Source organism: Montipora capricornis, chromosome 11 (genome assembly GCF_036669925.1).
Source record: "Montipora capricornis isolate CH-2021 chromosome 11, ASM3666992v2, whole genome shotgun sequence".
In the NCBI taxonomy this organism is placed as follows: Eukaryota; Metazoa; Cnidaria; class Anthozoa; order Scleractinia; family Acroporidae; genus Montipora; species Montipora capricornis.
Window position 1 is genome coordinate 4,898,302 of NC_090893.1, and position 26,312 is coordinate 4,924,613.

The 26,312-nt window shown below is 39.6% G+C and overlaps 2 protein-coding genes across 4 annotated transcripts; both read left to right on the forward strand.

Moving 5' to 3' along the window:
- Positions 1-2,107: 2,107 nt before the first annotated feature.
- LOC138024899 (G-protein-signaling modulator 2-like) lies at positions 2,108-22,361 on the forward strand. Of its 2 annotated transcripts, XM_068872093.1 has the most exons (4): positions 2,108-2,156; positions 10,202-10,272; positions 12,222-12,255; positions 21,063-22,361. In XM_068872093.1, the coding sequence occupies exon 4, from the start codon at positions 21,111-21,113 to the stop codon at positions 22,359-22,361; it is 1,251 nt and encodes a 416-aa protein (XP_068728194.1). In that variant the 5' UTR covers positions 2,108-2,156; positions 10,202-10,272; positions 12,222-12,255; positions 21,063-21,110. The 2 variants fall into 2 exon arrangements, with proteins under 2 accessions (XP_068728194.1, XP_068728196.1); XM_068872095.1 differs by lacking the exons at positions 10,202-10,272; positions 12,222-12,255 and having other exon boundaries at positions 2,121-2,156.
- Positions 22,362-22,390: 29 nt separating this feature from the next.
- LOC138024898 (tetratricopeptide repeat protein 28-like) lies at positions 22,391-25,516 on the forward strand. 2 transcript variants are annotated; one of them, XM_068872092.1, is made up of 2 exons: positions 22,391-23,852; positions 24,636-25,516. In XM_068872092.1, exons 1-2 carry the CDS (start codon positions 22,391-22,393, stop codon positions 24,647-24,649), a joined length of 1,476 nt encoding a protein of 491 aa, XP_068728193.1. In that variant the 3' UTR covers positions 24,650-25,516. The 2 variants fall into 2 exon arrangements, with proteins under 2 accessions (XP_068728193.1, XP_068728192.1); XM_068872091.1 differs by having other exon boundaries at positions 24,630-25,514.
- The last annotated feature ends 796 nt before the right edge of the window (positions 25,517-26,312 follow it).

The following is a 26,312-nucleotide window of genomic DNA, read 5'->3' on the forward strand; positions in this document are numbered from 1 at the left end:
TTTTTGAAACATCAAAAATCAAATCAAGTTATGACGCGTGGGATTCAACTCTGCGGGAGACAGAAACCGGGTTCTCAGATACAATCCATACTCCCGGAGCCTTCCAAGACCTAACCAGTCTCGGTTTGAGATTCACTACGCCGACCGACGAATTGCTTAGGAGTACTTTCGAAAGCTATTTCGAATTTGACGTCTTGTGAATGTACTGCGACCGGCCGTGAAATGTCAAAATACACGTTTGCGTGACTTTATCCCTCCATTTTTTCGTTTGACCAATTTTTGATCTGTTTTTACCTTGGGACAAAATTTGTCCGCGGCGCCTCTGAAAATTTGTCCGCTTCGACCAAACATTGTCCAATCGGGACAATCCATCCGCACTTGTAAAGCGTAGTTTCGGACCGCAAATTTGCCAAAATAAACAATTTTGTGGCCAGTGCGGAAAGGCCCTAACAGAAACGTCTTTTGATAATCACCATTTGACTCTTACGGCATTTACGAGCAGTGAAATCAATCACTTTGAAGTGAAGAACACCGGTTTTGATGCAAAGAAACACCCTATGCTGTGTTAGAGTTATAATTTATTTATTAATTTTTTAATTTGACGAGATTCCTCGAATAAACGCCGCATTGGGACCTCGGCATTGGGACCGCTGCACTTATTCGGGGGCGGCGCTTATTTGCCTTTTTTATGCCAAATGTTATTGGAGGGTGGTGTCACGCGTCTGTTTCTCGCTACAATTAGATAGACCCGCAGAACTTATACGATCAGTACTGTCGATATCTTGCTAAGAAATCATTTGGAAATGATCTGTGGCCCCAAAGCAGTTGCCACAAGCCAACATTGAAAGTCTCTCTACTTCACTTACTGTCTATTTAAGACAGATTAAGCAGGACGTTTGGCTAAGACTTTTGCTATCTTCTATAACAAAACTACATTGTTAGGGCTATTTGCACCCACAACACTCGAACTTCGGTTTGTATTGAATCGCGGATAAGTCTTAATCGGCTTTGAGAAACTGGGCCAGCCCAGATGTAAGCGTTGTTCTTGTCGTCGCTTGTTTCTAACTTCAAAGAGTTTCTTTAAAATTAATTTTAAGTTAAGATTGTGGAATGTCATTGTGGTCTCCGTTGCATGCCAAACCGAAAGTTGACATGAGACAGTTTTTGAGATTTAAAAAGTGGAAGCTCGAATGACAAATTGTTTGACATTTCTCAGAAATGTTCCTTGAAATAATCGTGTTATACGGGAATTTTCTGCCATGCAAGGAGTCACGCGTTAAGTCTCTACCAAACATCTAAGCAAATCTAGAAAAGAAAGTGGCCTTATCACAACGAAAATATGAAACAGCATTTTGCATTCGCAAAAATGGAATCTAACGTTTTGTTTTTTGCATGCTCATGTCTCGGAATGTTAGAGGCCACGGTTATAAATAAATCACTGCATAATACGTGAGGTTTTCTGCAAAAACAAATACCCATTTGTGACAATAGAAAACCCATGAGAAGTTACAGCTGTTTCGTTTATTTATGTATTTATTATTTTTCTTTGCCGGGTTTGGTACTACAATATAATCTAGCTATAGCAAATGTCTGCCAACGTTTTGGGATCACACAACGTACCATTTCAGGACAGGTCGAATTCAGGTATAACTCCTGATTTGGGGGGGGGGGGGAGGGGGCGCTTGGGGGGTCTTCCCTTATATGCTGTATAGGTATGTGCGGGCCCAAATTGTATGATTTTTTAGCCGTTTTGGTCTTAAATAGGGTATGGTTTGTTCACTCAAGTCGTTTTAGAAGAAGCGACTTCTTCGTCATTTGGCGATACGAACGTTAACAAAGCCCTTCTCAAATTATTAAGCCAACCGTGTTGCTAACAGCTGATTTTGGTCAGATCTGAAATAAGGTGGGGAAAAGCTCAGATTTTGGTCTGAAATATGGTAAAGGGTTAATTACGGAGGCGGGCCGCACACAATTACCTAAAAAGTAAATAGTAGACGGAAGCTTAATTGTTGTAAAACGAGACACGTGGTTAAAGGTCAACGGATTCCGAGAATCCCTGAAATCCTAAAAAAGCCTGATCGAGTGGGAGAATCCCATCATTTTAAGATCATCGCCAGAGCAGATCATCCAACCTCAGCAACGAAGTCTCACTAAAGGTAAGGGTAGTCTGTTCAGTCTACACGACTAAGCATCAATTAAGCTGACGAAAACGTCCGCATTTCATAATTATATAAATTTGTAACTCTTCCATGCCGAAATTCACGACGTGACTGAGAGATCGTCACAGGTCACTGTTGCCGAAATCCCAGAAGGCAAATTCATCAATATTGATAATTTAAGTTCAAATGAGATACAGCTCAGTTTCTGTATGACCTAGCTTTGGTATGTTAAACCAGCCCAGTTAGCTTGTAAAGTCGAAATTGGCTGTAACAAAGAGCAACCAACAAGGCTACGCCCCCTTGGAGGCTGTGTATCATGAGTCACGAAAGACGATTATTTGTAAAATTAACTGCCAATAAGAGCATAAATTCCCGCACAAAATTGCTGCATAAGTATTAAACTAACTATATATGTACATTCCCAGAGCTTCCTTCTAAGGAATTATAAAACAGTTTGTAACGTATTACCATATCTCCACATGAGATCTCCTATTTTGTCTCATAAGAATATTTTTACTTGAAAGAAATAAAATACCGTGCAGCACGAAAGGCACGCATTTCCACTGTAGATTTCTTTTGTGTTGCTTTAGCTTTTAGCAGCACCTGGAGGGAAATAAATAACTTATTAAAACAGGACATTTTGAGGCGGTTGAGTCATGTGTAAATGATTTAAGCCCGGAAATTAACTAGCATATTTTAGGAAAATGACTGCAAAGTAGTCGTGTTCCTCAATTTTGACCTTTGAACGCCATTTTATTACAATGGCTATATAATAAGTGTTTTCAGTTTAAGTTCGGCTTGGTTCCAATAACCCAATCTCAGTGAACTGACCTCATATTGAATAGTGTTAAATTCGTCAACAGCTCCTCCCCCTTGTGCATGGTTTCCTGGTAGAAGTCCGGAAGTTGAAATGAAATGTTCCCAATGATCGAGGAGTGTAAACTTTGCCCTGGTGCTTATATTCCCGGCGTGCCCAATCGGTGAAAACCGATAATCGATATAATCGATATCAATCAATATAATCGATGATAATTAATCGATTAATATCGGAAATCGATGAAAATAGATCACCAAGGAAAGTGTGAGTATCAATTTTCATCGATTTTAACGATTTCTCTTGTTTCATTCCAATTTCAGCGAAAAACGGTCTGGAAATGCCGGACCGCGATCAGTGCTGAAAGAAACGAAACTTAACACGCCAAAAATCACGAGTACAAGAGCCGGGTACAAAGACCCGGTAAGCGAATGTTCTGGTGATCGAGGAATGAATTGAATTTTTCCCAGCTGTCCTTTGGAACTCACCACGCCGAAGGTCTCGCCACGGCTACCAATTTTCTTCTCCAAGAAAACTGTTTCACCTGCTGTTACAGCAAACCCACACTTATGGTACCTTTTACAACACAATCTATCAATATCGCATCCAGAGTCGACCTGGCACGCACGCTGTAAATGCGCAAAGTCTGAAAACTGAAAGTATACTCTTTCAAGACATAATCGATCGCAATTACGAGGATTTGAATTGTGAGTATCGATTTTCATCGATTAATTGAGGCAATGGATAATAATCGATTAATTATAATCGATTATATTGATTATATCGATTGTATAGCCATTAGCGCACGCTCTGGCGTATTTTTGCATAAAACATCATTAAAATACTTTCTTTATCATCTTTCAAATATTTTCAAGTAATTTCTGGTTCTTAAAAGCAAAAACTGACACGTTTTCAAAGTGATTGAAACAAAATGCGAAATTTGACGAATTTCACTACTTACCCCTACCCCCTTAAAATCTCGGCATAGCTAAGAGTGACAGATTGCTATCACATATATTTGTTAACTACAGGTAATTTACTTTTCTAAAAGTAGTGTTAGCTTTTGTCCCCCTAGGTGGTACTCACAACCCTCCTGGCTCATGCACTATAAGAAACCTCAGGTTTCAATAAGAGAATAATAGAAGAGACGTCATTTTACCCCCAACGCCTCGGCCTGCCGGCGAAATCTTCAGTCGATGTTGTTGAACTGCTGGTAGCCGATCGGCTGCATTACGTCTTTGATAACCTACAAAACGCAAAAGTATAAAAGAGATACCGAAAAAATTTCAGTGGCATACGAAGCTTATCTTTCTCCCAACTCAAACAGTTGGTATATAGGTATTTTCTACCTTTCTTCGGGTTCGTGACGACAGAGTTGGAGAAATTCAGGATTGTTCGCCTCAACGCTAGGACAAACACACGGCCCAAGCTCACCTGTCTTTTAATTCGGACAAGATAGGTTTTTCTGCCCGAGAAGAGTAGTAAACATACAGAAAAAATCCTCTTCTAAAATGACGCGAGCAGATCTTTGAACTTTTGGTCGGTTTCCAATGAGTTTCGTCTTCGAAGCACGAAGTCGAACCACTTCTTTTGTCTTTTTACGCATTCAGGATGAATGTCTCCAAAAAACGGAATCTGGTGTACACCGATTCCCTTTTCAGGATCAGCCGTATTGTTACAAGCGAGGACAACACAAGCATCAGGCATCCTGCAGCTTGCCTCTTGACCTGAGAATCGAGTATATTTCTACAACTCCTCGCTTGTATCAATATCTTTCCATGACGTCACGACAAAACCAGTACCCATTCTTCCTATTTGCTCGTCCATGGCAGAAAGAAGCGCCAAATTTTGAAACTTTGCCAAGTCAAAGAAAATGAAAAACGCGAGGGCAAAAATTTTTTCGAATAATCGATCATGGGGAAATGGAGATTAGTTTTATTGGAAATACGTTTTTGGGGTTAGTTGCACTTAAATTAGTGAGGGACTTGACCTGATATCATTTGATGAGCAATACAATAGGCCACTTCGGAAAAACAACACAATACTCTTTGTTTGTCCCCCCAAATTTTGCTCAAGCGTTGTTTTCAGTTTCTCTTGGGACTTACAATGGTCCAAAGAGAAAACAAAGAGTATTATGGTATTTCCCGAAGTGGCCTATCATTGCTCGTGCTTTTTGAACTTTGGGAGCTTTTTTTGTTGTTATCGGTGACCACGAATCGTAAACGTGAAATGACCAAATCTCAATGGAAGACATAAATACAACAGCATTTCTTAAAGGGTATAACACCAAAGTTTCCTCGGAGTCCAGTTTGTGTCTATTTTTGCTCGCTTACAAAGTCAAACAAATTGAAGTAATGACAAGAAAAGTCTTTAATCCGTGAAGTTACAATTTTAAATGATGTTAACATCAAGTTTGAGTAATTTGCTTAGCTCTACAGAGGGTCCCCAATAGGGTTTTCGGGATCCGGGATTTGGACTTTTTGGACCTCCAGATTCGGGATTCTAAAGAAATATGGGAACGGGACTCGGGATTGCATTTATGGACGATACGCGGGATTTAGCGTTATTACGAAGCGGGATCCGGGAAATGATTACTTTGAAGCCCTGAGATCCGGGAATTGTGACGGCCATAAATTGAAAATAGACCCAACTTTCGTCATCGGCAACGACGGAAACGACCGGAATGTACGAGAGTGGCAGGCCTACACAACTCCCTTACGCGTGTTTTGGCCTTTCAGTTTCCCGACTGTAGGCTTTTAGAGATTGTGCTAGTAAAAGTAGCATATAATGCTACTAGCAGTGCCCATTTTTTTTCCCCAAAGCATGCTCAAATTATATTACAGTCGTTTTTCCAATTATGCCACTTGTTTCTAAAATTAAAATGAGCGAAACAAGGCCAAAAAACGAATCATGATCGTGTAGAAATAAAGTTTTGGTTTCACAAGCTCCTCTTGTGTTGTATTTTGCTTTCTTTGTCTTATGCAACGGTGTCTGGCTATATTTGCTGGATCTAGTATGGTCTCTAGCTGCAAGTTATCATGCGGCGTGGCTGACGCCATTGGCAAGCTTGCAAATGATAGGTACTGTGACCAACATCATCTAGCAACTTCCGGTCCCGTCATCTCGTGCCAGACTGCCAGCCTTCTGGGGAGGCTCTCTCTCCGTTACCAAATCGCGAATGCGGCTAAAACATTGAACAAAAATGGTCTCACGTTTATGCTGGCAGTGCTACTTTTCAAAAATCAGCAAAATATATCCTAGTTTGAAATTATGCCAAAAATTGTCCTAGCATAATCTATAAAAGCCTATTAACAAGTATATCTTTGATTGACTGCCCCCTTTTGTAACTTATGAGGGGCGGGTTTTTGTATATTCCTTTGAACAATGGTTGTCTATTAAATATCAGTCTTTCATGAGGATTTGTTTTAAGTTCGTCTCTGCTTGGTGTTATGGGAAGACTTTAGACAGCAATGACCAGAATCAGGTTGCTGACCAGCGGTTTTCGTTTAAACAATGGTTTGCTGGGGGTGCTCAATCTCGCAGGCTCAGAAAACCTGTTTGAGGTCATTGTTATCAAAGGTTTTTCGGTGTTATGGGCCTTACTCAAACAGCGGCCATGTTGAGTCCCGAGGGATTGAAACCTTTTGTTTGGCCCACCGAAACTCGTTTCCAAACATTTCAAATCGAGGCCCTTGTCTACGGCCAATATAGCCGACTCACGAATAAGGCCCATTGTGTAACGAAATGAAAGATTCGATTGCTCTCCTGTGGTTTTTGAAGGAGTGCCAGTTTCCTGATTTTAAATTGCACCTCTTAGATGGTCCTTTAAACAAGATTCTCGGGATAACCTCTTCCACGTAGGCGTCATTTAAAATTTTGAAAGTTTTTCTGAGACGTCTCAGAGCTTTGTCTTTGATGAAGCCTTTTTCGACTACTGGTGGGTGGCACGAGCAGAATTGCGTGTTTTGAAATGTTTCAGTAGGTTTGGTTAGGTAAAATCCGAGCCCCAGATGGGAATCGAACCCACGACCGTCCGTGACCTAGTCGGTTGCTCTAACCACTGAGCTACTGGAGACTCTATGACGAGCAAGGGTGAAATGTGGTTCTTTTAACTCGAGCTGCATCACGCAGCTACAGAGTCAAATGACGACTGACAGCATTGCTCGTAGCTGCATCGCGCAGTCACCTTAAAGCATATCTGAAATGCGGCCAACCAACTACACAAGTGAGCGAATGTGAGAGTAATATATACACATGAGAAATGAGATGGTGATAGAACCCACTGGGAACTCGGGAAAAATCCGAGCCCCATATGGGAATCGACCCAACAACCCTCAGATACACTATGAGGGAAATTTTTTTGAAGTACTACACTCCACAGAGTGACAGATATTTAAACGAAAAGTTAAAAAAACGGGGAAAAAATAAGCGTCATAGGGACTTTAAGGTCAATTGGATCATGAAGGTTGGTGGAAATGACTAGCAAGGCGTATTCTAAATCAACTGTAGGCGGCCATTTTGGAGTCCGAGGAAAGAAAAGGCTTTGTCTTTGCATTGTCTTTTCCCGTCTAGCCTCACACTAAATGATTGGTTGCGCGGGGAAAATCTTTTGTTTCGACACGGAGTGATATGAGTCTATTGACGATTAGGTTTGGACATCATGCTGTGACGTCATGACCGGGATCGGGATTGGCCGATAAAAACGTTCGGGATTTCGGGATGAAGGGAGAATTTTTGTCGGGATGGCGGGATTGAAGAATGATTGGGGACCCTCTCTACAAGAAAGCTATACCCTCCGAAATTCAAAGGAAAAAAGGCCAACGCTTTAACTGACGTTGCTTTGTAGATCTTGAACTTTCTATTATGATGTGCACACGAAGTAAGGGCTATTTTTCAGTCAATGACGACAAAGCATTAAAGCACTGACAACGTACGCATGCGCATTACACTTGTGGGTAATGATTAATTTGAAGGGTACTAATAATACGCTTCTGTGTTTGCATATGTTTTTCTTCATATGATTGCGGCGCATGAGTAAACCACCCTTATTAAACGATGCAGAAACATTTCATGACCAGATCATTTGTGAAACGAGATCTGAATACGAGTTGAATAGCAGGGCAGTTAGTTAGTACTAGATACGTATACTAGTAGTAACCATGGATTAGTAAAGTGCGTTCGATGTGTAGTAAAATAATTTTTAATTTTGTACTGATTGCCCAGAAATATTTAGAGAAAGTGGACGTGTGGGTGCTTGCAGACAGTACGTAGAGAGAACTTGAAACTCCTGTGAAAAGCAGCTGAGTTGACAAATCACAACTCGGCATCGTTGCCGGCACGAAGTGCCGCGCGGGGCGAATTGGCAGTGGCTGTTTCCTAAAAAACACACCATTTCACAGCTTTCTGATGTTCTGATAAGTAGCTTTAGCTATATTTGCTACTGATATACTTCGATTAAATTAATACAACTTCAATTACGTTTGAAGAAAACAGAGAAGAAAACGACCGAGCAACCAACACCCACCACTGCAAAGCACTTAGAAATATGGGGAATTTTTTACCGCTTTCATTTGGGCATGCGGGCATTGCGATACAAACCCGATGACCGGGCATGACAGATTCACAATCACATCAGGTCGAGGTGATGTGCCCGTCGGGCAACTAGTCCAAGATGGCGTCCAAACCCTGAAATCGCATGGCACCACGACCGATGCCCGCGAAACACCTTTGGGACATTCGTAAAAAGACACGATTGCAATGCGTGCTCCTTCGTCGGAACGCAATAATCCAGTCGCAGTTTCTACTTGCTCTATGGTATCTAATTGCATCAACATTAGAGAGATGACACATCGTTTGTACAACTTAAGATTTGTTTCTACACCGAGATCCGAATAGTTTGTGGGTTCTTTAATGCCCCACGGTGTTTATTAACAGGAAAGGTCGGGAGATGGAATATACGCTTTAGAGTCCTTATCCGAGAAAACCTGAACTGAAGCCACATGATTTGGCGGTGTAATTCTCCTCAGTTATTTTAAGGACGTTCGCGCCCATTGCTACTGCGCATTTTTCCGCGTATGTCACGCACACGTCATGCATCGCTGACAACGGTGGTAAACACGATGCTAAAGGCGCAAACAGTTTCCACAAGAATGGAACGTGAAAGTGTGTGGCACCATGGGATAGCTGTGGACCCAGGTCTTCTCGGAAATGTCACGCAATGACGTGACAGTGTGAATATACCATCGCTTTGAGAACTTCGCAGCGATTTTACTCTCTTGAATGCTCGGTGACCCCTATTTTTCTTTCCGGAGATCACTTCCTTTTCTGATTTTGTCCATTTTAACAAAAAAACAAAAAAATGTTACAAATATTTCACCTTTTATGCTCTTGTGCGACTGAAGTTTTCTTTTTTACACAAATATGTATCATTTTTCAAAGTCTATTTCACCTCAGAAAAAGACATCAGCTGCAAAGGTTAATATAGTTATATTAGTTAAGTTGAATTGAGTATGTTTACCTGATCTAAATTTCACCAATCTAGCTTTTTTATTGCTGACAGTTGTAAGCTAAGATCGTCTAACAAAAATTAGTGAAATTTCCAATTGTTACCGGAAGACTGTGCAGATCCAAGCTGTTCAGTTCCTTTTCTGTCTTTGTTAAACCCATAAGTTACAGTACCAGAGGACGTTCCATTTGGTTTCAGTGTTCTACATGACAGCACACTTGGTAAAATATTAGAAATACAGCTCACTTTGATTTTGGCTCGATAGGCGATAGATTGTTGTCAAAGTCCATTACTCGCCGCTTTTAAGATTCCAGATATATTTGTGTTGTTTATCCAATTGACGTTCCATTCTTGAGCTCCAGAAGGGTACATTTTGTTTAAAGATCCTCCAAAATGCCATTTGCGTTTAATCTTCGATGCCATTTCAGGTTAATGAAATATTCTACTGTGTCAAACCAGAGAAATATATGCCTTTCTACTACTGTACCCCCTGAAATCTTACGAAAATACGCGCGAAAGACTACACACAGACACCACTTAGCAAGGGAGTGATAGGAGAGACTTTTCCCGACACGTGGAAAAAAAAGGAAAAAAAAAAAAAAGAAAAAACGAACAACCCCCACCCATTTTCCGACTGGGATTGCCATACTGGCAACCCAGTAATACATGTAATTTTATTGTGAGACTTGATAACGTAATAACCACATCAAATCGTAATTGCAGAGTCATTTCTTTCCGTTGACGAAGCGATTGCTTGACCTGGTGGCAATCTGCAACCATTTGGAGCGACAGTGGTGAGTTGCTCATTGATAATCATTTCTTAATGAACAAAAACAACTACGTGTAATTTAAGCGTAATCAACCAGTTTCGATTAAGCTTACTTTTTACTCGCTTACTGTTATTTTCCCAGAACGTTGGATTAAAGGTAGCAACTACATGTATGTCACAGGGCTTCTAATAGGATGCGGAAAAAAAATTGAAGATTATGCGGAAATTTTCGGCCATATAATATGCGTAAAGATGCGTTGATTATGCGGAAATTTAAACAATTTATAGAGCTAATAATTAGGCCCGTCCAATGTATCAGACCTCGAAATTGCGACCAATACAGTCGCATTTACGACGGCTGAATTTTTTCCCTTTGCGATATCTGGACGAGTCGCCAATTTGCTTTCACCGTTAAAATAAAATGGTTAGTAATCGGCATTTTGCCGAAACGTTTGCTAAAATAAATAAAGCGATTAAAAAATCTTTTGTTTCCCGTTGTGAATTGTGCTTTAATTTGGAGATATGGAGCAAAATAAATTATTGTGATGTGGTTGAGCCACGATCCATTCCCTCGCTCATTCACCATTTTTAGCGGTTTTTTACGCACACGTATTGCGGGCTCCTATTTTGTTTTGTGCAACTCATCACAACGATTGTCCCGACTCTCGATTGTCCCTACTGTTACAAATGATACAATTTAATTTGCTACTATAACTTGCGGCTAAATTTTCATACCTTGTTGCATCTTTTTTAAATATTTCGAGCCTATGGTTACGAAAATGGCTTAACTAGAGTCCAAGCTCATTGCCGAAAAATGTGTGGAAACTGTTTACGAACTTTCATCTTGCGAACGAAATGGGGTGTTTTCTTTCAGGAAAATAAGCGTTTCAAAGTAGTCAAGGTCTTTGGCTTTTGTGTTTGTGAGGCTGGTAAGCAGCTGCTTTATCACTAATAGCAGGCATTTCTTCAGTTTTATTCAGTATTATGCGGAGGATGCGGATTTTAGGGAATTATGCGGATCCGCATCGCCGCATCCTGTCAGATGACATGATGTCAGTATTCCTTTAACCGGGCAGGGTTTGAGCTAGGATTTCATTACTAGGGGACAGTTTGTCCCCTTGGCTAAAATTGTGGAGGACATTTTCATTTTTAGGGGGACAGTCAATTTTTTTTCAGTTTTCTTACGTTCAAACATGGAAACAGGCAAGCCAACAAAAACACTTTTTATTTATACCTGTTACTTGTAATTAAAATAATTAATACAAACAAAAAAAGTTAAGCAATGGTGTCAAGACTTTTTTCTTGTTAATATTTAAACCAAGAATCAATGACTAAGCTTTATACACGTACTCTAGTTTTCGGACACAGATAGTGGAACATCACCTCCTTTTCATAGCGCAACCAAGTGTAATCTCGAAATTCAAGTTTTCTAGAAAGATCACGAATTCCTTGGTTTCTTTTGACCCTCATCTGTTTCTGCCTCATTAATACACTGTCCTTCTTCTGTATTTTTTTCTCTGATTCAGTCTGGCTTCCATTTAAAGAAAAAAAGCTATCTATCATACGAATACGTTTTCACTGTGAAACTTTAATTCGCAGATGCGTTAGGCTTGGTTGAGCATGAGACCAACATGTTTATTAGAGCATGACTGAAAAGTAAACGTGCTATAAAATTCCTCCCATGCATGGTCTGTGTTTCAGCTTGTAATTTTTGTACTGAACTGTACTTCTTCTTGTGTGCTTCCTTCTGAGTTTCCCCCCCCCCCCCCCAGTTTTTGAAGTGGACAAATTGTCCCCTTGGCCGTTTTTTAAAGGTACAATTTCAATGTCAGCGTGCGATTGGAGCAATGGCATGGCCTGGCTCAAACCTTGACTGGGTATGTTTATTTTGTAAAGCGATCATGGTTAGTCAGTTGTGAGTGATGCATGCACGCAAACGGTCTTCCTGTATTGCTTACCCTTATTTATTTGCAGCCGGATTCATTATTCCTACAAGGGACATTGCAAGGTGATTTAAGAAATATGTGAGAATTTATGTAAGGTAAAGTTTTAGTGGAATTCTGCTGAGTTACAACACTTGCCTTGGTGGATTACAGGAGATAGCAAGTGCATGTGTTAATGTGGGTTGTGTCTGTATAGGAGCCACAAAGGTTAATCAAGACCAGAGGGGTTGGGAGGAAGGGCTTGTAATCCCTCAGCGTACTGTTGTAACTCGGCAGAATTCCGATCAAACTTCACCTTTCGGGTAAGTCTCGTTTTATTTTTAAATTCTACCTTGTTACCAGTGGCTTCAGGGGCTTACATGAGATTTCAAAGCAACAGCCGTATGAAGTCAAACTCCACAACATACACGGGTTATATTACCATGTTATCCCTTACAAACAAAAATGAGTTATTTCATAACATGCAGCAACATTAAGAACATCTGTTGCTTGAACAATCGGCTTACATGTATGACAGTAATGAGAAAATGAGGTCCTAGAATCCCTTGCAAGCTGACTTGTTTATTGGTATGGGAAGCATATATCTTGTGCATTTAATATGGTGTTTAATTCTCTTATTTGCTGTGAATGGAAATGGCATGGATTTTGGCGGGGTTTCAGTATGACGTAAATTGAAGCCATGTCAGTGCTTTCTGTGAGTCAAGTCGAAAATACATGTACACATAATTTGCTACATGTACATCAAAAGGTGTGATTTCCATCCTTTCGCTTTTTACAGTACGGTAGAAACATCCTGGAACATATTTCGGAATAACTTGCCTTAAACAATTATATTTCGGTCGACACATGAAATCTAAAACATGCGCAACATGTACAAAATTAGCTGTCGTTTGCGTATGAGAAACAGACATTACCTCTCCTTTAACTGCAATCGCATGCCATGAAAAGGGAACATCCACTTTCGGAAAAACAAATCCTTAGGAAACATTGTTGTACAAAGATACATTTTCATACAGGTCCATTTTTAACATTACTTAATTGCTTTCGCGTTAGTCTCCTTTCAGAGAAGGGTTTGCTAACGCTTAGTAGCAAGTCTTCTAATTGACTTGTCAGGTACAAGCTAATTCCATGTTCTTTGGAATGACCGACTGAGCCGAATTCTCAAAAGGAACCACCCGATTATGCTAAATCCTTTGCGAGATTTGTTTTACAATGAGGTACAGAAGTGACCAAATTTGTACCAGCTACACATTAATGTTATTGTGTTACATACATGTAATACAAGCCATGTGTAACTTTCAGAGCATCAGATCTGCAGTGCAAAATACTTTTCTTGCTTTAGTATTTGGTACGGAGTCTTCTGTTGGCGATGATACGTCCAAACACTTGAAAATCAATGGCAACATATGTCAATAATTAATATCCTTACGTGTTTGGTACAATGTGCTTTGCAATTCGTGTGCAAACTTCTGAAATGTTTCAGAGCTTACAGTATACGATATCTAACAATTGTTTCTGTAATTCCTGCTTTTCTAAGTTGAAAATTTTCCCGAAAGGATTCAAAGCGGCACTTGCAAAATTATTGGAATCAATCAGACAACAAGTTGCAAAAATAGTGGAGACACGTCTGTCGCCTTCTTGGGGCCTTATTAATTTACCTAATAGTATCTCTCACTCTGCAGTTCCCCCACCATCAGTGTTACTAGCAAGACAAAAAAAGTATTGGAAACTTAAATTGTCGACATTGAAAGGGGGAGAGGGGAGGGGAAGTGGGAAAGGTTTAAATTTTAGATACGGCGGGTATTGGAAGCTAGAAAAGGTGTTTTTAAATGAAAGTGTCTCAACATTATCATTTTTGCAAGTTGTTGTAGCCACTACATAACTTAATTACATGTATGTCGGTATTCCTTTCACCGGGTATGTCACAGTCAATGAGTTGTGAGTGACGCTAGTAATTCATTCTATCCTGCCTTTGTACTGCGGAAGTACATGCCTAACAAAACAGGTGTTATGTCCAATCTTCAAACTTTGACACCTTTTGATTTTGTTTCAATGGAAACGCTTTGAAAGGTCTAAGTGTAGTCTTTGACCCTTTTTCGATCATTCGCAAGTAGGAAATACGAAAGCTTGGAGCCCTGCTTAGAAATGTATTAGAAATTCATGTTTTCTGACTATGATCAGAAGCAAAAAATTATGGACAATTTTTGGCGACGAAACTTATGCATCTGGCGACTGAATTTTTTTTTTAGTTGGAAGCTAGCGCCTGCACCAGGAAGTTGATTTCGGACCCTGCATGTAATCCCTCAAGGCACTGTTGTAACTTCGCAGAATTCCAGTCAAACGTCACGTTACAGTTAAGTCTCTTGATTTTTAAATTGTACGTCGTTACCACTGGCTTGGGGCTTACATAAGATTTCAAAACAACAGCCACATGAAATCAAACTCCATAGCTCTGGTGCTATGTGGATTGAACTGCATTGTGTCTGTTCTAGCAGCATCCAGTGAAATCTTAACCCAACTGCTTAGAGTATCCCTTCTGATCCTCTTGTAATGCTTGACACAACTGATGAGTAAATGTGACTCGGTACATCCTCTGAGTTCGGTGCAATACTCTTTGAGGTGTGTAAAACACAGTTTCAGTTAAGGACATGACATTGCGTGTCCGTGTATCCACTAACTTGGCTATTTCTATACTTTAATATTTAAACTATTTTTCAAGAAATAAAATAACAATTTAATTTTTTTTAGAAGACATGTTTCGACCTACTTATGCCATCTCCAGTTGTGATGAGTTTTACAACTTGAATTTAAACCTATTTATAAGAAAAATACAATGGACTAATTGATACCTTATTTGCATACTTACAAAAACAAATTGAATGGATTAGCTAAGATACTTTAATAGATACTTATTGTCCCGAGAATGTTATTAAAAATGAAAAAGAAAAAGTTCGTTGTAATTTGAAACTGAATAACCAATGATACTAAACTGAAAGAGATAGGCCAAAATGTTGTAGTTGTTGGTTATTTTTACTGCGTATCAGTATCATTTCTGTATCAGTCTCTTAAGAGGTACAGCTGTATTCCGCACGGTTTTCTTCTCTCCTCAAAAACTAAGGTTTCCTTCTTCTTCACTACGTTCATACGAAGGAAAATAATTTTCCTTCTCCAGCACGCTGACGCATAACAACACACTACAACCATGTAACGGCAGGCAGAGTGCGAACACTTGCTCGGCGGTAGTTTAATGCCACCTCAGGTGTAGGTTACAATCAAGTGTTGAAGAAAAGGATAAAAGACAAGAAATACATGATTATAAATAAAGGCAGGTAGAGTGCGAACATTTGCCTGCAGGAGAAAACTAAATACTATATGACAACACAACTAGACAAAGATATATGTAGAAACAGTCGTACAATATATATGACAAGAAATACGTAAGCCTGTTTCTATACTTCATAAAGCATACCAGAATGAAATAAAAACTAACTACAAATGTAAAACTAATCAGCAAACTAGCGTACAGTGCTAAAGCACAAAAGTACTGCCCGCAAAAAGGAAGGAACAGCTAGAGTTCGTGCGAAACTTGTAGCTGATGCTTACTCTGTAAAGCAATATGGCGAAAGGCGATATAACAGATGAGGAAGCTCGTGATGACAGAAATTGCCATGTCATACGTTCTCTACGGGTACCGCAAACATCACTCCATGTAGAGGCCTTCAACAGATCCTGTCAAGAATAACGAAAAAACTACAACAGAAAAGCTGTTGAGAAAAACAAAGCATGCGTGAGAGAGCCCATCTAAAGATGAGCGCAGAGAAAAAATTCGCTTACAAGCGAAAATAAAAACTTGAAACAAAAAACTCAGCCACCCGGCTAAACAAAATAATATCTGGCCTCAAACGAGGACATTAAAATTTCGGACGTTTTATTTCGGACGTTTAATTTTCGGACACCTTTTCCTTCATTTCGGACAATTTTCGGACAAAAATTTCGGACACTGCGCTGAAACATGCCTTAAGTAAATTTACAACTAAAAAACATGAATTAGACTGAAAAAAATCTGTGAAAATATAGGTTTACTGTACCTACACCAACGAGCAAATAACACAAACTCAATCAAGCTTATGCCTCAAGCAGTGTCTCAACTATAGAGTTCGGTCCATAAAGGGAACTATAAGGGCTTTGAAGCTTAATGTGGCTTAATGATCTGAGACAAGATCTTCAAAAGGATCTTCTGGTTCCAGTACTTTAGTGGGCTTGGGTCGAAGATTAAACTATAAACTGCAAAATGGAATTTATCTATGTTTTTGTCTTTCATAAAAGAAACAAATATTTTCCTTTTCAGTGACTGAGCAAAGGCGCCCAATCCGAATTCTAGCCATATCATGTATATCGGCTTTCAATATGTGATGCCGTCGCCCAGAAAGTGTACTTTTAAAATTTTATACTATACTGTAAAAATTTCGGAGGCTTAAAAATTCGGACGCTTAAAAATTTCGGACGGTTTTATTTTCGGACACTATTCTTGTCCGAAAATTTTAACGTCCGAAATTTTTGGCAAGTAATGTACTCAGAGGGATGGCTAACAGGACAAGCCTAGATACCAGCCAATACGTGGCCCCACTTAATAGCATAAACGGCAGATTCTATAGAAGATACGCCGGTGTTATTATCAGACGAACGCTTAGCTAATTCAAAAAGAAACAATGCAATATGCAAAGGTTTTCCTGGATTAACGAAAACACCAGTCTTCGACAAAACCGACTTGCGCCACCTCATCCAGCCAGATTTGTACTTCAGCACCGTGGACGGAGTCTTAGCGTCCAATTGCAAATGAATGAGGCCTGGAATCATGTCACTCAACGAAGAATCGGTCATTTAGACCGCTTCAAGCCAAATCCGGGAACTCAGGATATCTTAACAGGTGTCTCATCAAAATCGAAAATATCTACATCATTGTTCTGACTTGCTTGGCTGGCTTCCGGACGCGCTGAAAAAGGTGCTTTTGGCTGAGGTTCTGAGAGTCCCAATCTTGTATCCACCCCCGAGTCTTGTACAGCCGCGCTCCAATGCCCTTTTCTACCACATCGGAAACACATGTCCGTTTGAGAAGGGAATCGACGACCTGGAATTGAAAAATAAAAAAATGGGCACAGAAAAACGGAAAACCAAATTATAGTATAACTGAACCTTTGTTTCTGACTGAATGAGGAAATAAGTAAATAAATAAAGAAATAAATAGCTAAATAATTCCTCAGCAACAACCGACGAGTAGCTTCGCACGTGATGACTATCTTGACGCTGTCATACGCTTATATACATTACCGGGGTCTCCAGAGACCCCACGTGCTAACACCAACGTGTTAGCGTAAAGCGTGAAATGATCATGCTCAACTTCCGAAGGAAAATACATTTTGATTTGATTTGGTTTGATTTGGTCTGATTTCATTAGAGCTGTAGTCTTCCCAGAGAGCACTCGTGCTCTGCTAAGTAATCTTGAGACTTAAATATCGTGATAATGATGATGATGATGATGATGATGATTATTATTATTATATGCAGTATCATAACGTATAGATGCAAAAAATCTATGGCATGTATAGGGCGCACAGCGTAACCTGTACAACCTAAAAGGAGTTTAAACTAGTTACAAAAACAATATATCTAAACAAATGATCCTATAAGATAACTGTCTTCAGAATGTTGAAAAAAGTATACTATATATACAATAAATTAAAAGTAATAATAAAAAGTTATTTGTTCATCATCAAAACATAAAATGTTCCAAATTATAAAACAGTTGTTTTGAAATAACGAGCTATATGCAGCGAGTATGAACTGTTTGCTTTCTGCATCTTCTCTAAAACACACTTTGATCGGGCACCAACAAGCTTCTTCATAGTTTCTTCTACTTCCTTCGACCATCCTCCCAATGCGTCAATGATAATGTTACATTGCTGTACCTCGTAACCAGGGTGCTGTAGTTTTAATTCTAAAAGTAATGGTCCATACTTTATTGCCTTCTCTTCACCTTTCTTTGCACGGTTATCAATCCAGGGGCAGCTCATTTCTACTGCCCCGACTTGCTTTGCCTTGTGGTCCACGAAGCGTACGTCAACTCTATTAGCTCTAACAAATGTGTGTTCTGCATATACCGCCACATCCCAAAAAGCTTTTCCTTCATCCGACTCATAGATAGGTTTTGGTTTCAAAGGTGAGTACCAAGGAGGAACACTTTCCACCAACTTGAGATCTTTGCACTTCTCGAAGAATAATATCTTCAGAGCAGCATTGTGTCGGTCCAAATACTTTGATTGAGCAAGTGTAGAACATCCTGACAAAATATGTGGAAGTGTCTCTGCTTCTTTACCGCACAACGTACAGCTTACGTCTCCCTGTGTTGTTTTGGTCTTCTGTGTTGTATACATTTTGGTTGGCAAGAGTTGTTCGTAGAGTTCGATCATACCTGCAACTGTAGGGGTGGGTGCCGATGACCAACCCTTCATCCATGCAAAGCACGCATCTTGACTAAGTTATTCATCTTTCCAACGCGATATGAGTAACCGCCCTTGCCAATTTTCTGCCTTTATCGTATCCTGTAGCTTATCTACCATTGCACGCTTTAAGTGTTCTTTGATCTTCGTTCCCTCAAATACCAATAATAATAACAATAATTTATATAGCGCTATTCAGCTACTCTTTCATAGCGCTTTACAATGATCAGATTAACATAGAACTTAAAAGCTAAAAAATATAATAAAATAACGAGAAAAAAAGTTACAGAGCAAATATATACATTATACAAAAAAAAAAAAAAAGTTAAAAACCATAAACTCTTTTAAAAAGATAAGAAAAAATATGTCTTTTAAAAATAGCGATTGATGGAGATTTACGAATGCTAAGAGGCAAATTATTCCATTGCCTTGGTGCAGCAATGCTGAACGTCCGATCTCCATAAGTCTTTAGTTTAAACATGGGCACAGTGAGCAGTTCTTGCCCACTGGAGCGTAAAGACCGAGAGCACTTACAATGGCTCAGGAGACTAAAAATGTAAGAGGGCGCTTTGCCATTGAGTGCTTTATAGACTAATAACAGGAGCTTAAAAATAATACGAAATAAACGGGGAGCCAGTGTAACTTGACCATGATTGGGGTAATCGAATCGTACTTCCTTGTTAACGTGACAATGCGAGTCGCCGAATTCTGAACACGCTGTAATCTACAAACTAAGTATTTTGGAATACCATGTAAAAGTGAGTTACAATAGTCAAGCTTAGAGCTAATAAAAGCATGGATGAGAATTTGAGCAGAGTCCTGGGTGAGATATTTCCGGATCTTTGATATATTCCTGAGATGATAATTTGCCTCACTACATATCTTTTTTACATGTTGTTCCATGCAAAAGCAATTGTCCATAATAACACCTAAGTTACGTACAGACAAACTAGGAGCAATGAACTCATCACCGACCTGAACATATTCAAGAGTTGGTCTATTTCGAAATTTGGAGCTAATAACAACAAGTTCAGTTTTATCTTGGTTGAGTTTCAACCAACTTCTACCTCTGGTCTTCTAGCTAAAGTAAATAAAGGATTTGGATACCTAAGAGATAAACTTATCTCCAATTCCTCTGCATATTTGTGTGCTTCTGTTCAGTTAGTAGTGAAGAATGACCTTTCTCCACTGCTCTGTTGTCAAACATCTGGACAGTTCTCATCGTAGGGTCTGCATTCTGATAGAGCTTTACAGAAGCTTTGATCTTTGTAAGCTTGTATTCTTGTTCAACGGATCTCAGGCCACGCCCTACTAAGGTGTCTGGGTAGCTACATAAGAGCTCTCGAGCTCAGCGGATGTTTTCCTCCGTTCTCGTGAATAATGTTTCTTGCGTTTCTATCAACTGCTCTCAGTTCAGTGATAGGCCAGTGCGAATTGATTGGTTGCTTTTACTCGGGTAACATCGGAAAGAGGATTAGACCAGATTACAGACAGGCGTTGGAGGTAAACCTTTGCTGCACTCACGAGGGCTAACGTCTTGTCCTGTTTCACTATTTCACATACTCTGAGGAACTTATAGTTTGAACCTTCTTTGATACTTTGAACCACTGACGTCTGATCGAATTTAAGACCTGCTGCATCATACACTAGAACACCTCTCTTGACATGAATAGTATTGCACTTCTTCGAGTTCCACTGTAATCCAATATCATTCATTTAGGACTGTATTAAACTTTGTTTGCAACGATCAGAAAACTTTGAGATGATGATGATGATGATGATTATTATTATTATTATTATTATCGTGCTAATAGTTTCTCGTGCTCATTCGCCGCGCTCCCTCGTGAGAGATAAAATAAGCAGTCGAAGATAAAATTAGTTCACTGCACGGCCATGTTACATCCTCTTTGTAATTTATTTAAGTTACTTAGAAGACTGTTATAGATAACTTTCTCAGTTATTTTCAAGAATCGAGGGGAAATTGAGAGCAGTCCTGTATGTCATAAACAGTGATTGACCACCAGCTTTAAACAGTGGTATCATGCAAGAAATTTTGAATTAATCAGGAAAATATGATGACAAAAAGCCAAGTGTAATACTTTGGCTAAGTTAGATCTGATATGGCAGAAAGTTAGACCCCTTAAATGCGTCTACATTATGCAGTCAATTAAGTCTTTTAAAGTTCGGTTTAAATCAGTGAAAGACCTGAACAAAAAAAATTAACCAAAAAAAAACAGTTTGAGGTCAACGATAGAAAATTGTCTTCGTTAGGCTCGTAATGACATGCGCTCTGTTTGGTGTTTCTTTGGTTACGTACCCGCAGCATTTGTGGTCAGTAAATTGAACTTCGCATGCTTTCTTTCGTATTTTTTAAGGTGCACCCTCTCTCTCAAAGACAACCTTCCTGGTTCGGATACTCAAGAATGGCAGGCAAAAAGATCAACTTTTTAGAGGAGATGATAAAAGGGCTTCGCGGAGAAAAGGGAAGCAGAATGGCGGAGGCTCTTGCATATTCAGAACAAGGAGATCGTTATTTTCATTCGGCTGATTTTAAACAGGCCAAGAGGCAGTACACAAAGGCATTAATCCTTTTGAAAGAAATTGGTTTCAGAGAAGGGGAGGGAATAGCCTATTGCAATCTTGGCAATGCCTCTTACTGTTTGAGCAATTTTAAAGAAGCTGTAGAGTACCATAAAGAAGATCTTAGAGTTTCGAAAGAAGCAGGGAATAGGGCCGGGGAGGGTAGGGCCTATTGCAATCTCGGTTATGCTTATCACAGTCAGGGCAATTTTAATAAAGCCATAGAGTACAAAAAACAAGATCTTAACATTTCAAAAGAAGTAGGGGATAGGTTGTGGGAGGGAATGGCCTATAGTAACCTCGGCATCGCAAATCTCAGTCTTGGAAATTTAAAACAAGCCATGGACTACCACAAACGACATCTTAGTTGTGCGAAAGAAATAGGGGATAGAGCCGGGCAGGGAAGAGCCTATGGCAATCTCGGGAATGCGTATGGCTGTCTCGGTAATTTCAAGCAAGCCATAGAGTGCCACAAACAACATCTTAGTATTGAAAAAGAAGTAGGGCATAGAGTCGGGGAGGGAATGGCCTATTGCAATCTCGGCAACGCCTATCACAATCTGGGCAATTTTAAGCAAGCCATAGAGTACCAAGAACAAAGTCTTGGTATTGCGAAAGAAGTAGAGAATAGGGCCGACGAGAGTAAAACCTATCGCAATCTCGGCAACGCTTATCACAGTCTGGGCAATTTTAGGGAAGCCATAGAGTACCACGAGAAAGATCTTAATATCACGAAAGAAGTTGGAGATAGGGCCGGGGAGGGCAAAGCCTATCGCAATCTCGGCAACGATTATTTCCGTCTGGGCAATTTTAAGCAAGCCCTAGAGTACCAGGAACAAGATCTTAGTATTGCGAAAGAAGTAGGGGATAGGGCCGGGGAGGGTACAGCCTATGGTAATCTCGGCAACGTATATTTCAGTCTGGGCAATTTTAAAGAAGCCTTAGAGTACCACGAGCAACATCTCAGGATTGCAAAAGAATTAGGGGATAGGGCCGGGAGGGTAGGGCCTATGGCAATCTCTGTGCTGTTTATTACAGGAGGGGTGAATTTAAAAATGCTCTTTTCTTTAACGAAAAACATCTTAGTATTTTAAAGGAAACGGAGGACCAGGTAGGGCAGGGAATGGCTTACTATTGGTGTGGCCGTGTTCATGAATTTTCAGGTTCGTTGTTCAAAGCCATTAATTTTTATCGTCTGAGCATAAAACATTTTGATGAAACAAGGCGTCTTCTTCAGTCACAAGATACATGGAAAATAAGCTTTCGCGAGACAAATCAGTTTGCGTACACAGCTCTGTGGACAGCACTTTTGAAGAATGGAGAGGTTGATGAGGCTTTGTTTGCTGCTGAACAAGGACGAGCACAGGCTTTGACAGACATTTTGAAGGTGAAATTTGGTGTTGATGAAGACGTTTCCTCGGCAGTTGCGACGAAGGAAACTGTCTCCTCTGTAATGAAATATTTACCTTCACAAACAGTTTTCACAGCACTTGAAGGGAACACTATCAGTTTTTGGCTTCTGAGAACAGGAAGCAGAATGAACTTTAGGCAAAAGGAAATCGAAAATGAAAGTGCCGATTCACTGATGGAAACTACTTTGAAACAAATTGGCGCGGGAACTGTTGTCCGATGTGAGAATCGCACGCTTAACAAATTACGCAAAGACTTCTCTTGCAGTTGGGAAGCTGTTGCAGAGACCTTTCAGTCTTTGAGCCTCTCTAATAATAACTCTTTGCAGCCTTTGTATGATGTTTTAATCAGTCCAATTGCAGACTTGCTCCAGTGTGATGACTTAATCTTTGTTGCTGATGGACCATTTTGCTTGGCTCCTTTTTCTGCATTGAGTGACTCTGTCAGGATCCGTACTGTTCCATCGTTGACGGCTTTAAAACTCATCACAAGTGCACCTGACGACTTCTACAGTAAGAGTGAAGTTCTGCTTGTGGGCGATCCGTGGTTAAAGGAAGTCACTGACGAAAATGGTGAACCCATTTTTGAACAGTTGCTGTGCGCAATACAAGAGGTGGAGATGATTGGGGGACTTCTGCAGACCGTTCCTCTCATTGGAAGAAATGCAACAAAAGCTGAGGTGCTGAAAAGAATGAAGTCAGTTGCTTTAGTCCATATTGCAGCACATGGAGATTCGAAATTTGGAGAAATTGCTTTGGCCCCAAATCCTGAACGCACATCCCAAATTCCAGAAACGGAAGATTTTATGTTAACAATGAGCGATGTTCATGCAGTTGGTCTTCGGGCAAGACTAGTTGTTCTTAGCTCTTGTCACAGTGGCCGGGGAGAGGTCAATTCTGAGGGTGTTGTGGGAATAGCCAGAGCTTTCCTGTGTGCTGGTGCCCGGTCTGTCCTGGTGTCACTCTGGGCAATCGATGATGAGGCAACCTTGCTGTTCATGAAAACTTTCTATCGACACTTGGCAAATAGAAAAAGTGCAAGTTTAGCTCTTCATTATGGTATGAAATCTCTTCGGGAGACAAAGGAATATTCTGCCATAAAATACTGGGCCCCATTTGTGCTAATTGGCGATGATGTTACGTTTGAATTTGGACAACAAGAATTTGAAAAGAATGGTGAGTGCTGTTGGAATCTAATTTTTATTCCGGGAAAGAAATACGTAGTACAGGTTTGTAATTGCCACGTTTTGGAGAGTAACAAGTAAGTTCTTCGCAGAGAAAGAGTTTCAAAATCGGTCGCCAATGTAGTTCTTTCAGAAACTGCTTTTAGGCCAGCCACTAAAATAATTTTTGTCTGCATTCATTGCGTCGGAAACTTTCCTTTCTGGAGATAACTGTTTTAACCGTGCAATGTACTGAAACGAAATATCTAATTTCCGGTTACCTGTGTAAAGCGAAGTTAGATATTGAAGGCTTACAGTCTACGTGTCATAGGGACACTAAGTTGAATAGGAATTGTTGCTATTGTATATAAGGGCACGCAATTATGAATGACGGAAAGAAATGTATATTTTGAAGGGGAGGTTATAGACGAAATGGAGAAGTGATCCTCGGACTTATCTGGATAATTTAAGGAATTCTGTTTAAGACACCTGAAAAATTCAAGGTGCTCCAACAGGATTCAATGGCAGTGCTATGCTCTACCAACTGAGCTATGAAGCCACACATTTTGGAGCAGGTCATTTTGTTGGGTTCATTTAATTATTCTTCAGAAGGACGTAAATTCTCCAGATAAGTGAGATGATCACTTGTCCATTTCATCGTTTTTATCGTATCACATGTAATTATTTACAAGCAGTGTTATCCATAAAAATAATTTATTTATTAATTTATGAATCAACGAAATTCCTAATCACCATTTAACCCACTATTTTTTAACTTTTCTTTTTTCAGAAACAGGATCCGAAAGTTGAGAAAGCCACTTCTTGGACTCTGATGTGGCAGTTTGCCGTTTTCTTTACTTCAATAAGTGATTAATAATTATTATATGAGTTATTGAAAGCGTTGAGGCATTCAAACCTCATTAATGGTGAAGGCAGGCAAAAGATACGAATTTTTTCTTTACTATGTTGGTAGACTTAGGGTACGCTTCTGTTGGAAAATCTAAATTCGGATTTTTGTATCCGAAAACGGCTTTTGCGAATCTTTGCTAAAATCCGAAAATGGATTATTGATTTGAAGACCGAGTGGATTCATGATCCGTGCATTTCTTTGGGAAACCGTTCCGAAAACACTACGTTTGGCCAGCGGCAGTCTTGTGGAAGTACATATTCTTACCAATTTAAATGAATCATCGCGAGTTTTTAGTGCCATTTTTTCTATCAATGCACCCGAAATTTATTGAAAGTCGTAATTTTTTTTGCAGTAGCCTGCGTCGTGGGCAAATTTTAGAAGCTAAAAAACTAAGAAAGTAGAGATTACCTGATCTCCTAATTAGTATACATAGAAAGTTTTCAGACTCGAACTTTTCTGTTCAAGAAATCCGGGGAAAAGGTTCCAGAATCAAAAAAATAGGAATTAACACAGAAACGTGGATTTTCTAAGGCGGTGCCACAGAAAGGCCAAGGCAAGAGATATATTTTTTTTAATGGGCGATTTCTGAGGCAAATATCTAGAATTTTATAACGAGATGACAGTTACCTGACCTACCTCGTAATTAGTCTACATTGGAGGTGAAATGACTAGAATTTTGTATCGGGCAAACTTCAGGTTTACGGAAATTTCCAGGGTCCGGTTGTTCAAAAGCTGATTAATGCTAATCCCAGATTAAAATTTAACGAAGGAGTTTTTTACTCTAATCCCAAATGCTGTTCAATGCTGATATTTGGCAAAGCTTTACGTTAGAGGAAGTCAATCTTGAAAAACAAAAAGAAGCAAAAGAAACTTTCACCAAAATGTTGAAAACGTGAAACAAAAGTTTGCGATAAACATGGATTAAGTTAATCATCTTTGGAACAACCGGGCCCAGAAGGCTAAAATCTAGAAAATAAGAGTGATGCTTGATCTCCTTAGTAATATGCATTGAAAGTTTAACGAGTCTTAAGCCCATTCAAACGGTTTCCACTTTAGCTTCAACATTTTGTTGAACCAAATGTTAGGAGTGTTTGAACAACTCGTTCAACATTGTTGAAATGGTAATAATGTTGAAAGCGAGTTGTATGAAATTTAAACTGATTTAAACCTTCATTCAACATCGATTCAATATTTACTTTGTTCTAGAAAATGTTAGATGGAGTTGAAGCCGTTTCAACTGTTCGTTCAACATTTTGTAGAACACACGCATGCTCATAGGTGGCCGTAATTGCACGGGAGAATCTGGTTTCTTGTTCTTAGTTCCTCGCAATCAACATGTTAGCTCAATTGTTGGTGCGGTGTTAAACCCATTTGAACGGCCTCCGCACAACTTTTGTTTTTGCTATAAACATCTGCCTAACATCCGTTCAACTTTGTTGAATGCATGGTGAAGCAAAAGTTGAAACCGTTGAAATCTTGATGGGCCTTTCGAACTTTCAATGCAAACTAGTTCGGAGATTACGATCAATCTTTAGATTGACCACTACGTACTAAGTAAGAAAC

Coding starts and splice junctions, on each gene's coding strand:
- LOC138024899 (XM_068872093.1), top strand. CDS start 21,111: ATGGCAGGCAAAAAGATCAACTTTTTAGAGGAGATGATAAAAGGGCTT.
- LOC138024898 (XM_068872091.1), top strand. CDS start 22,391: ATGGCTTACTATTGGTGTGGCCGTGTTCATGAATTTTCAGGTTCGTTG. Junction 23,853..24,629: donor ACAAGAATTTGAAAAGAATG/GTGAGTGCTGTT, acceptor TTCTTTTTTCAG/AAACAGGATCCGAAAGTTGA.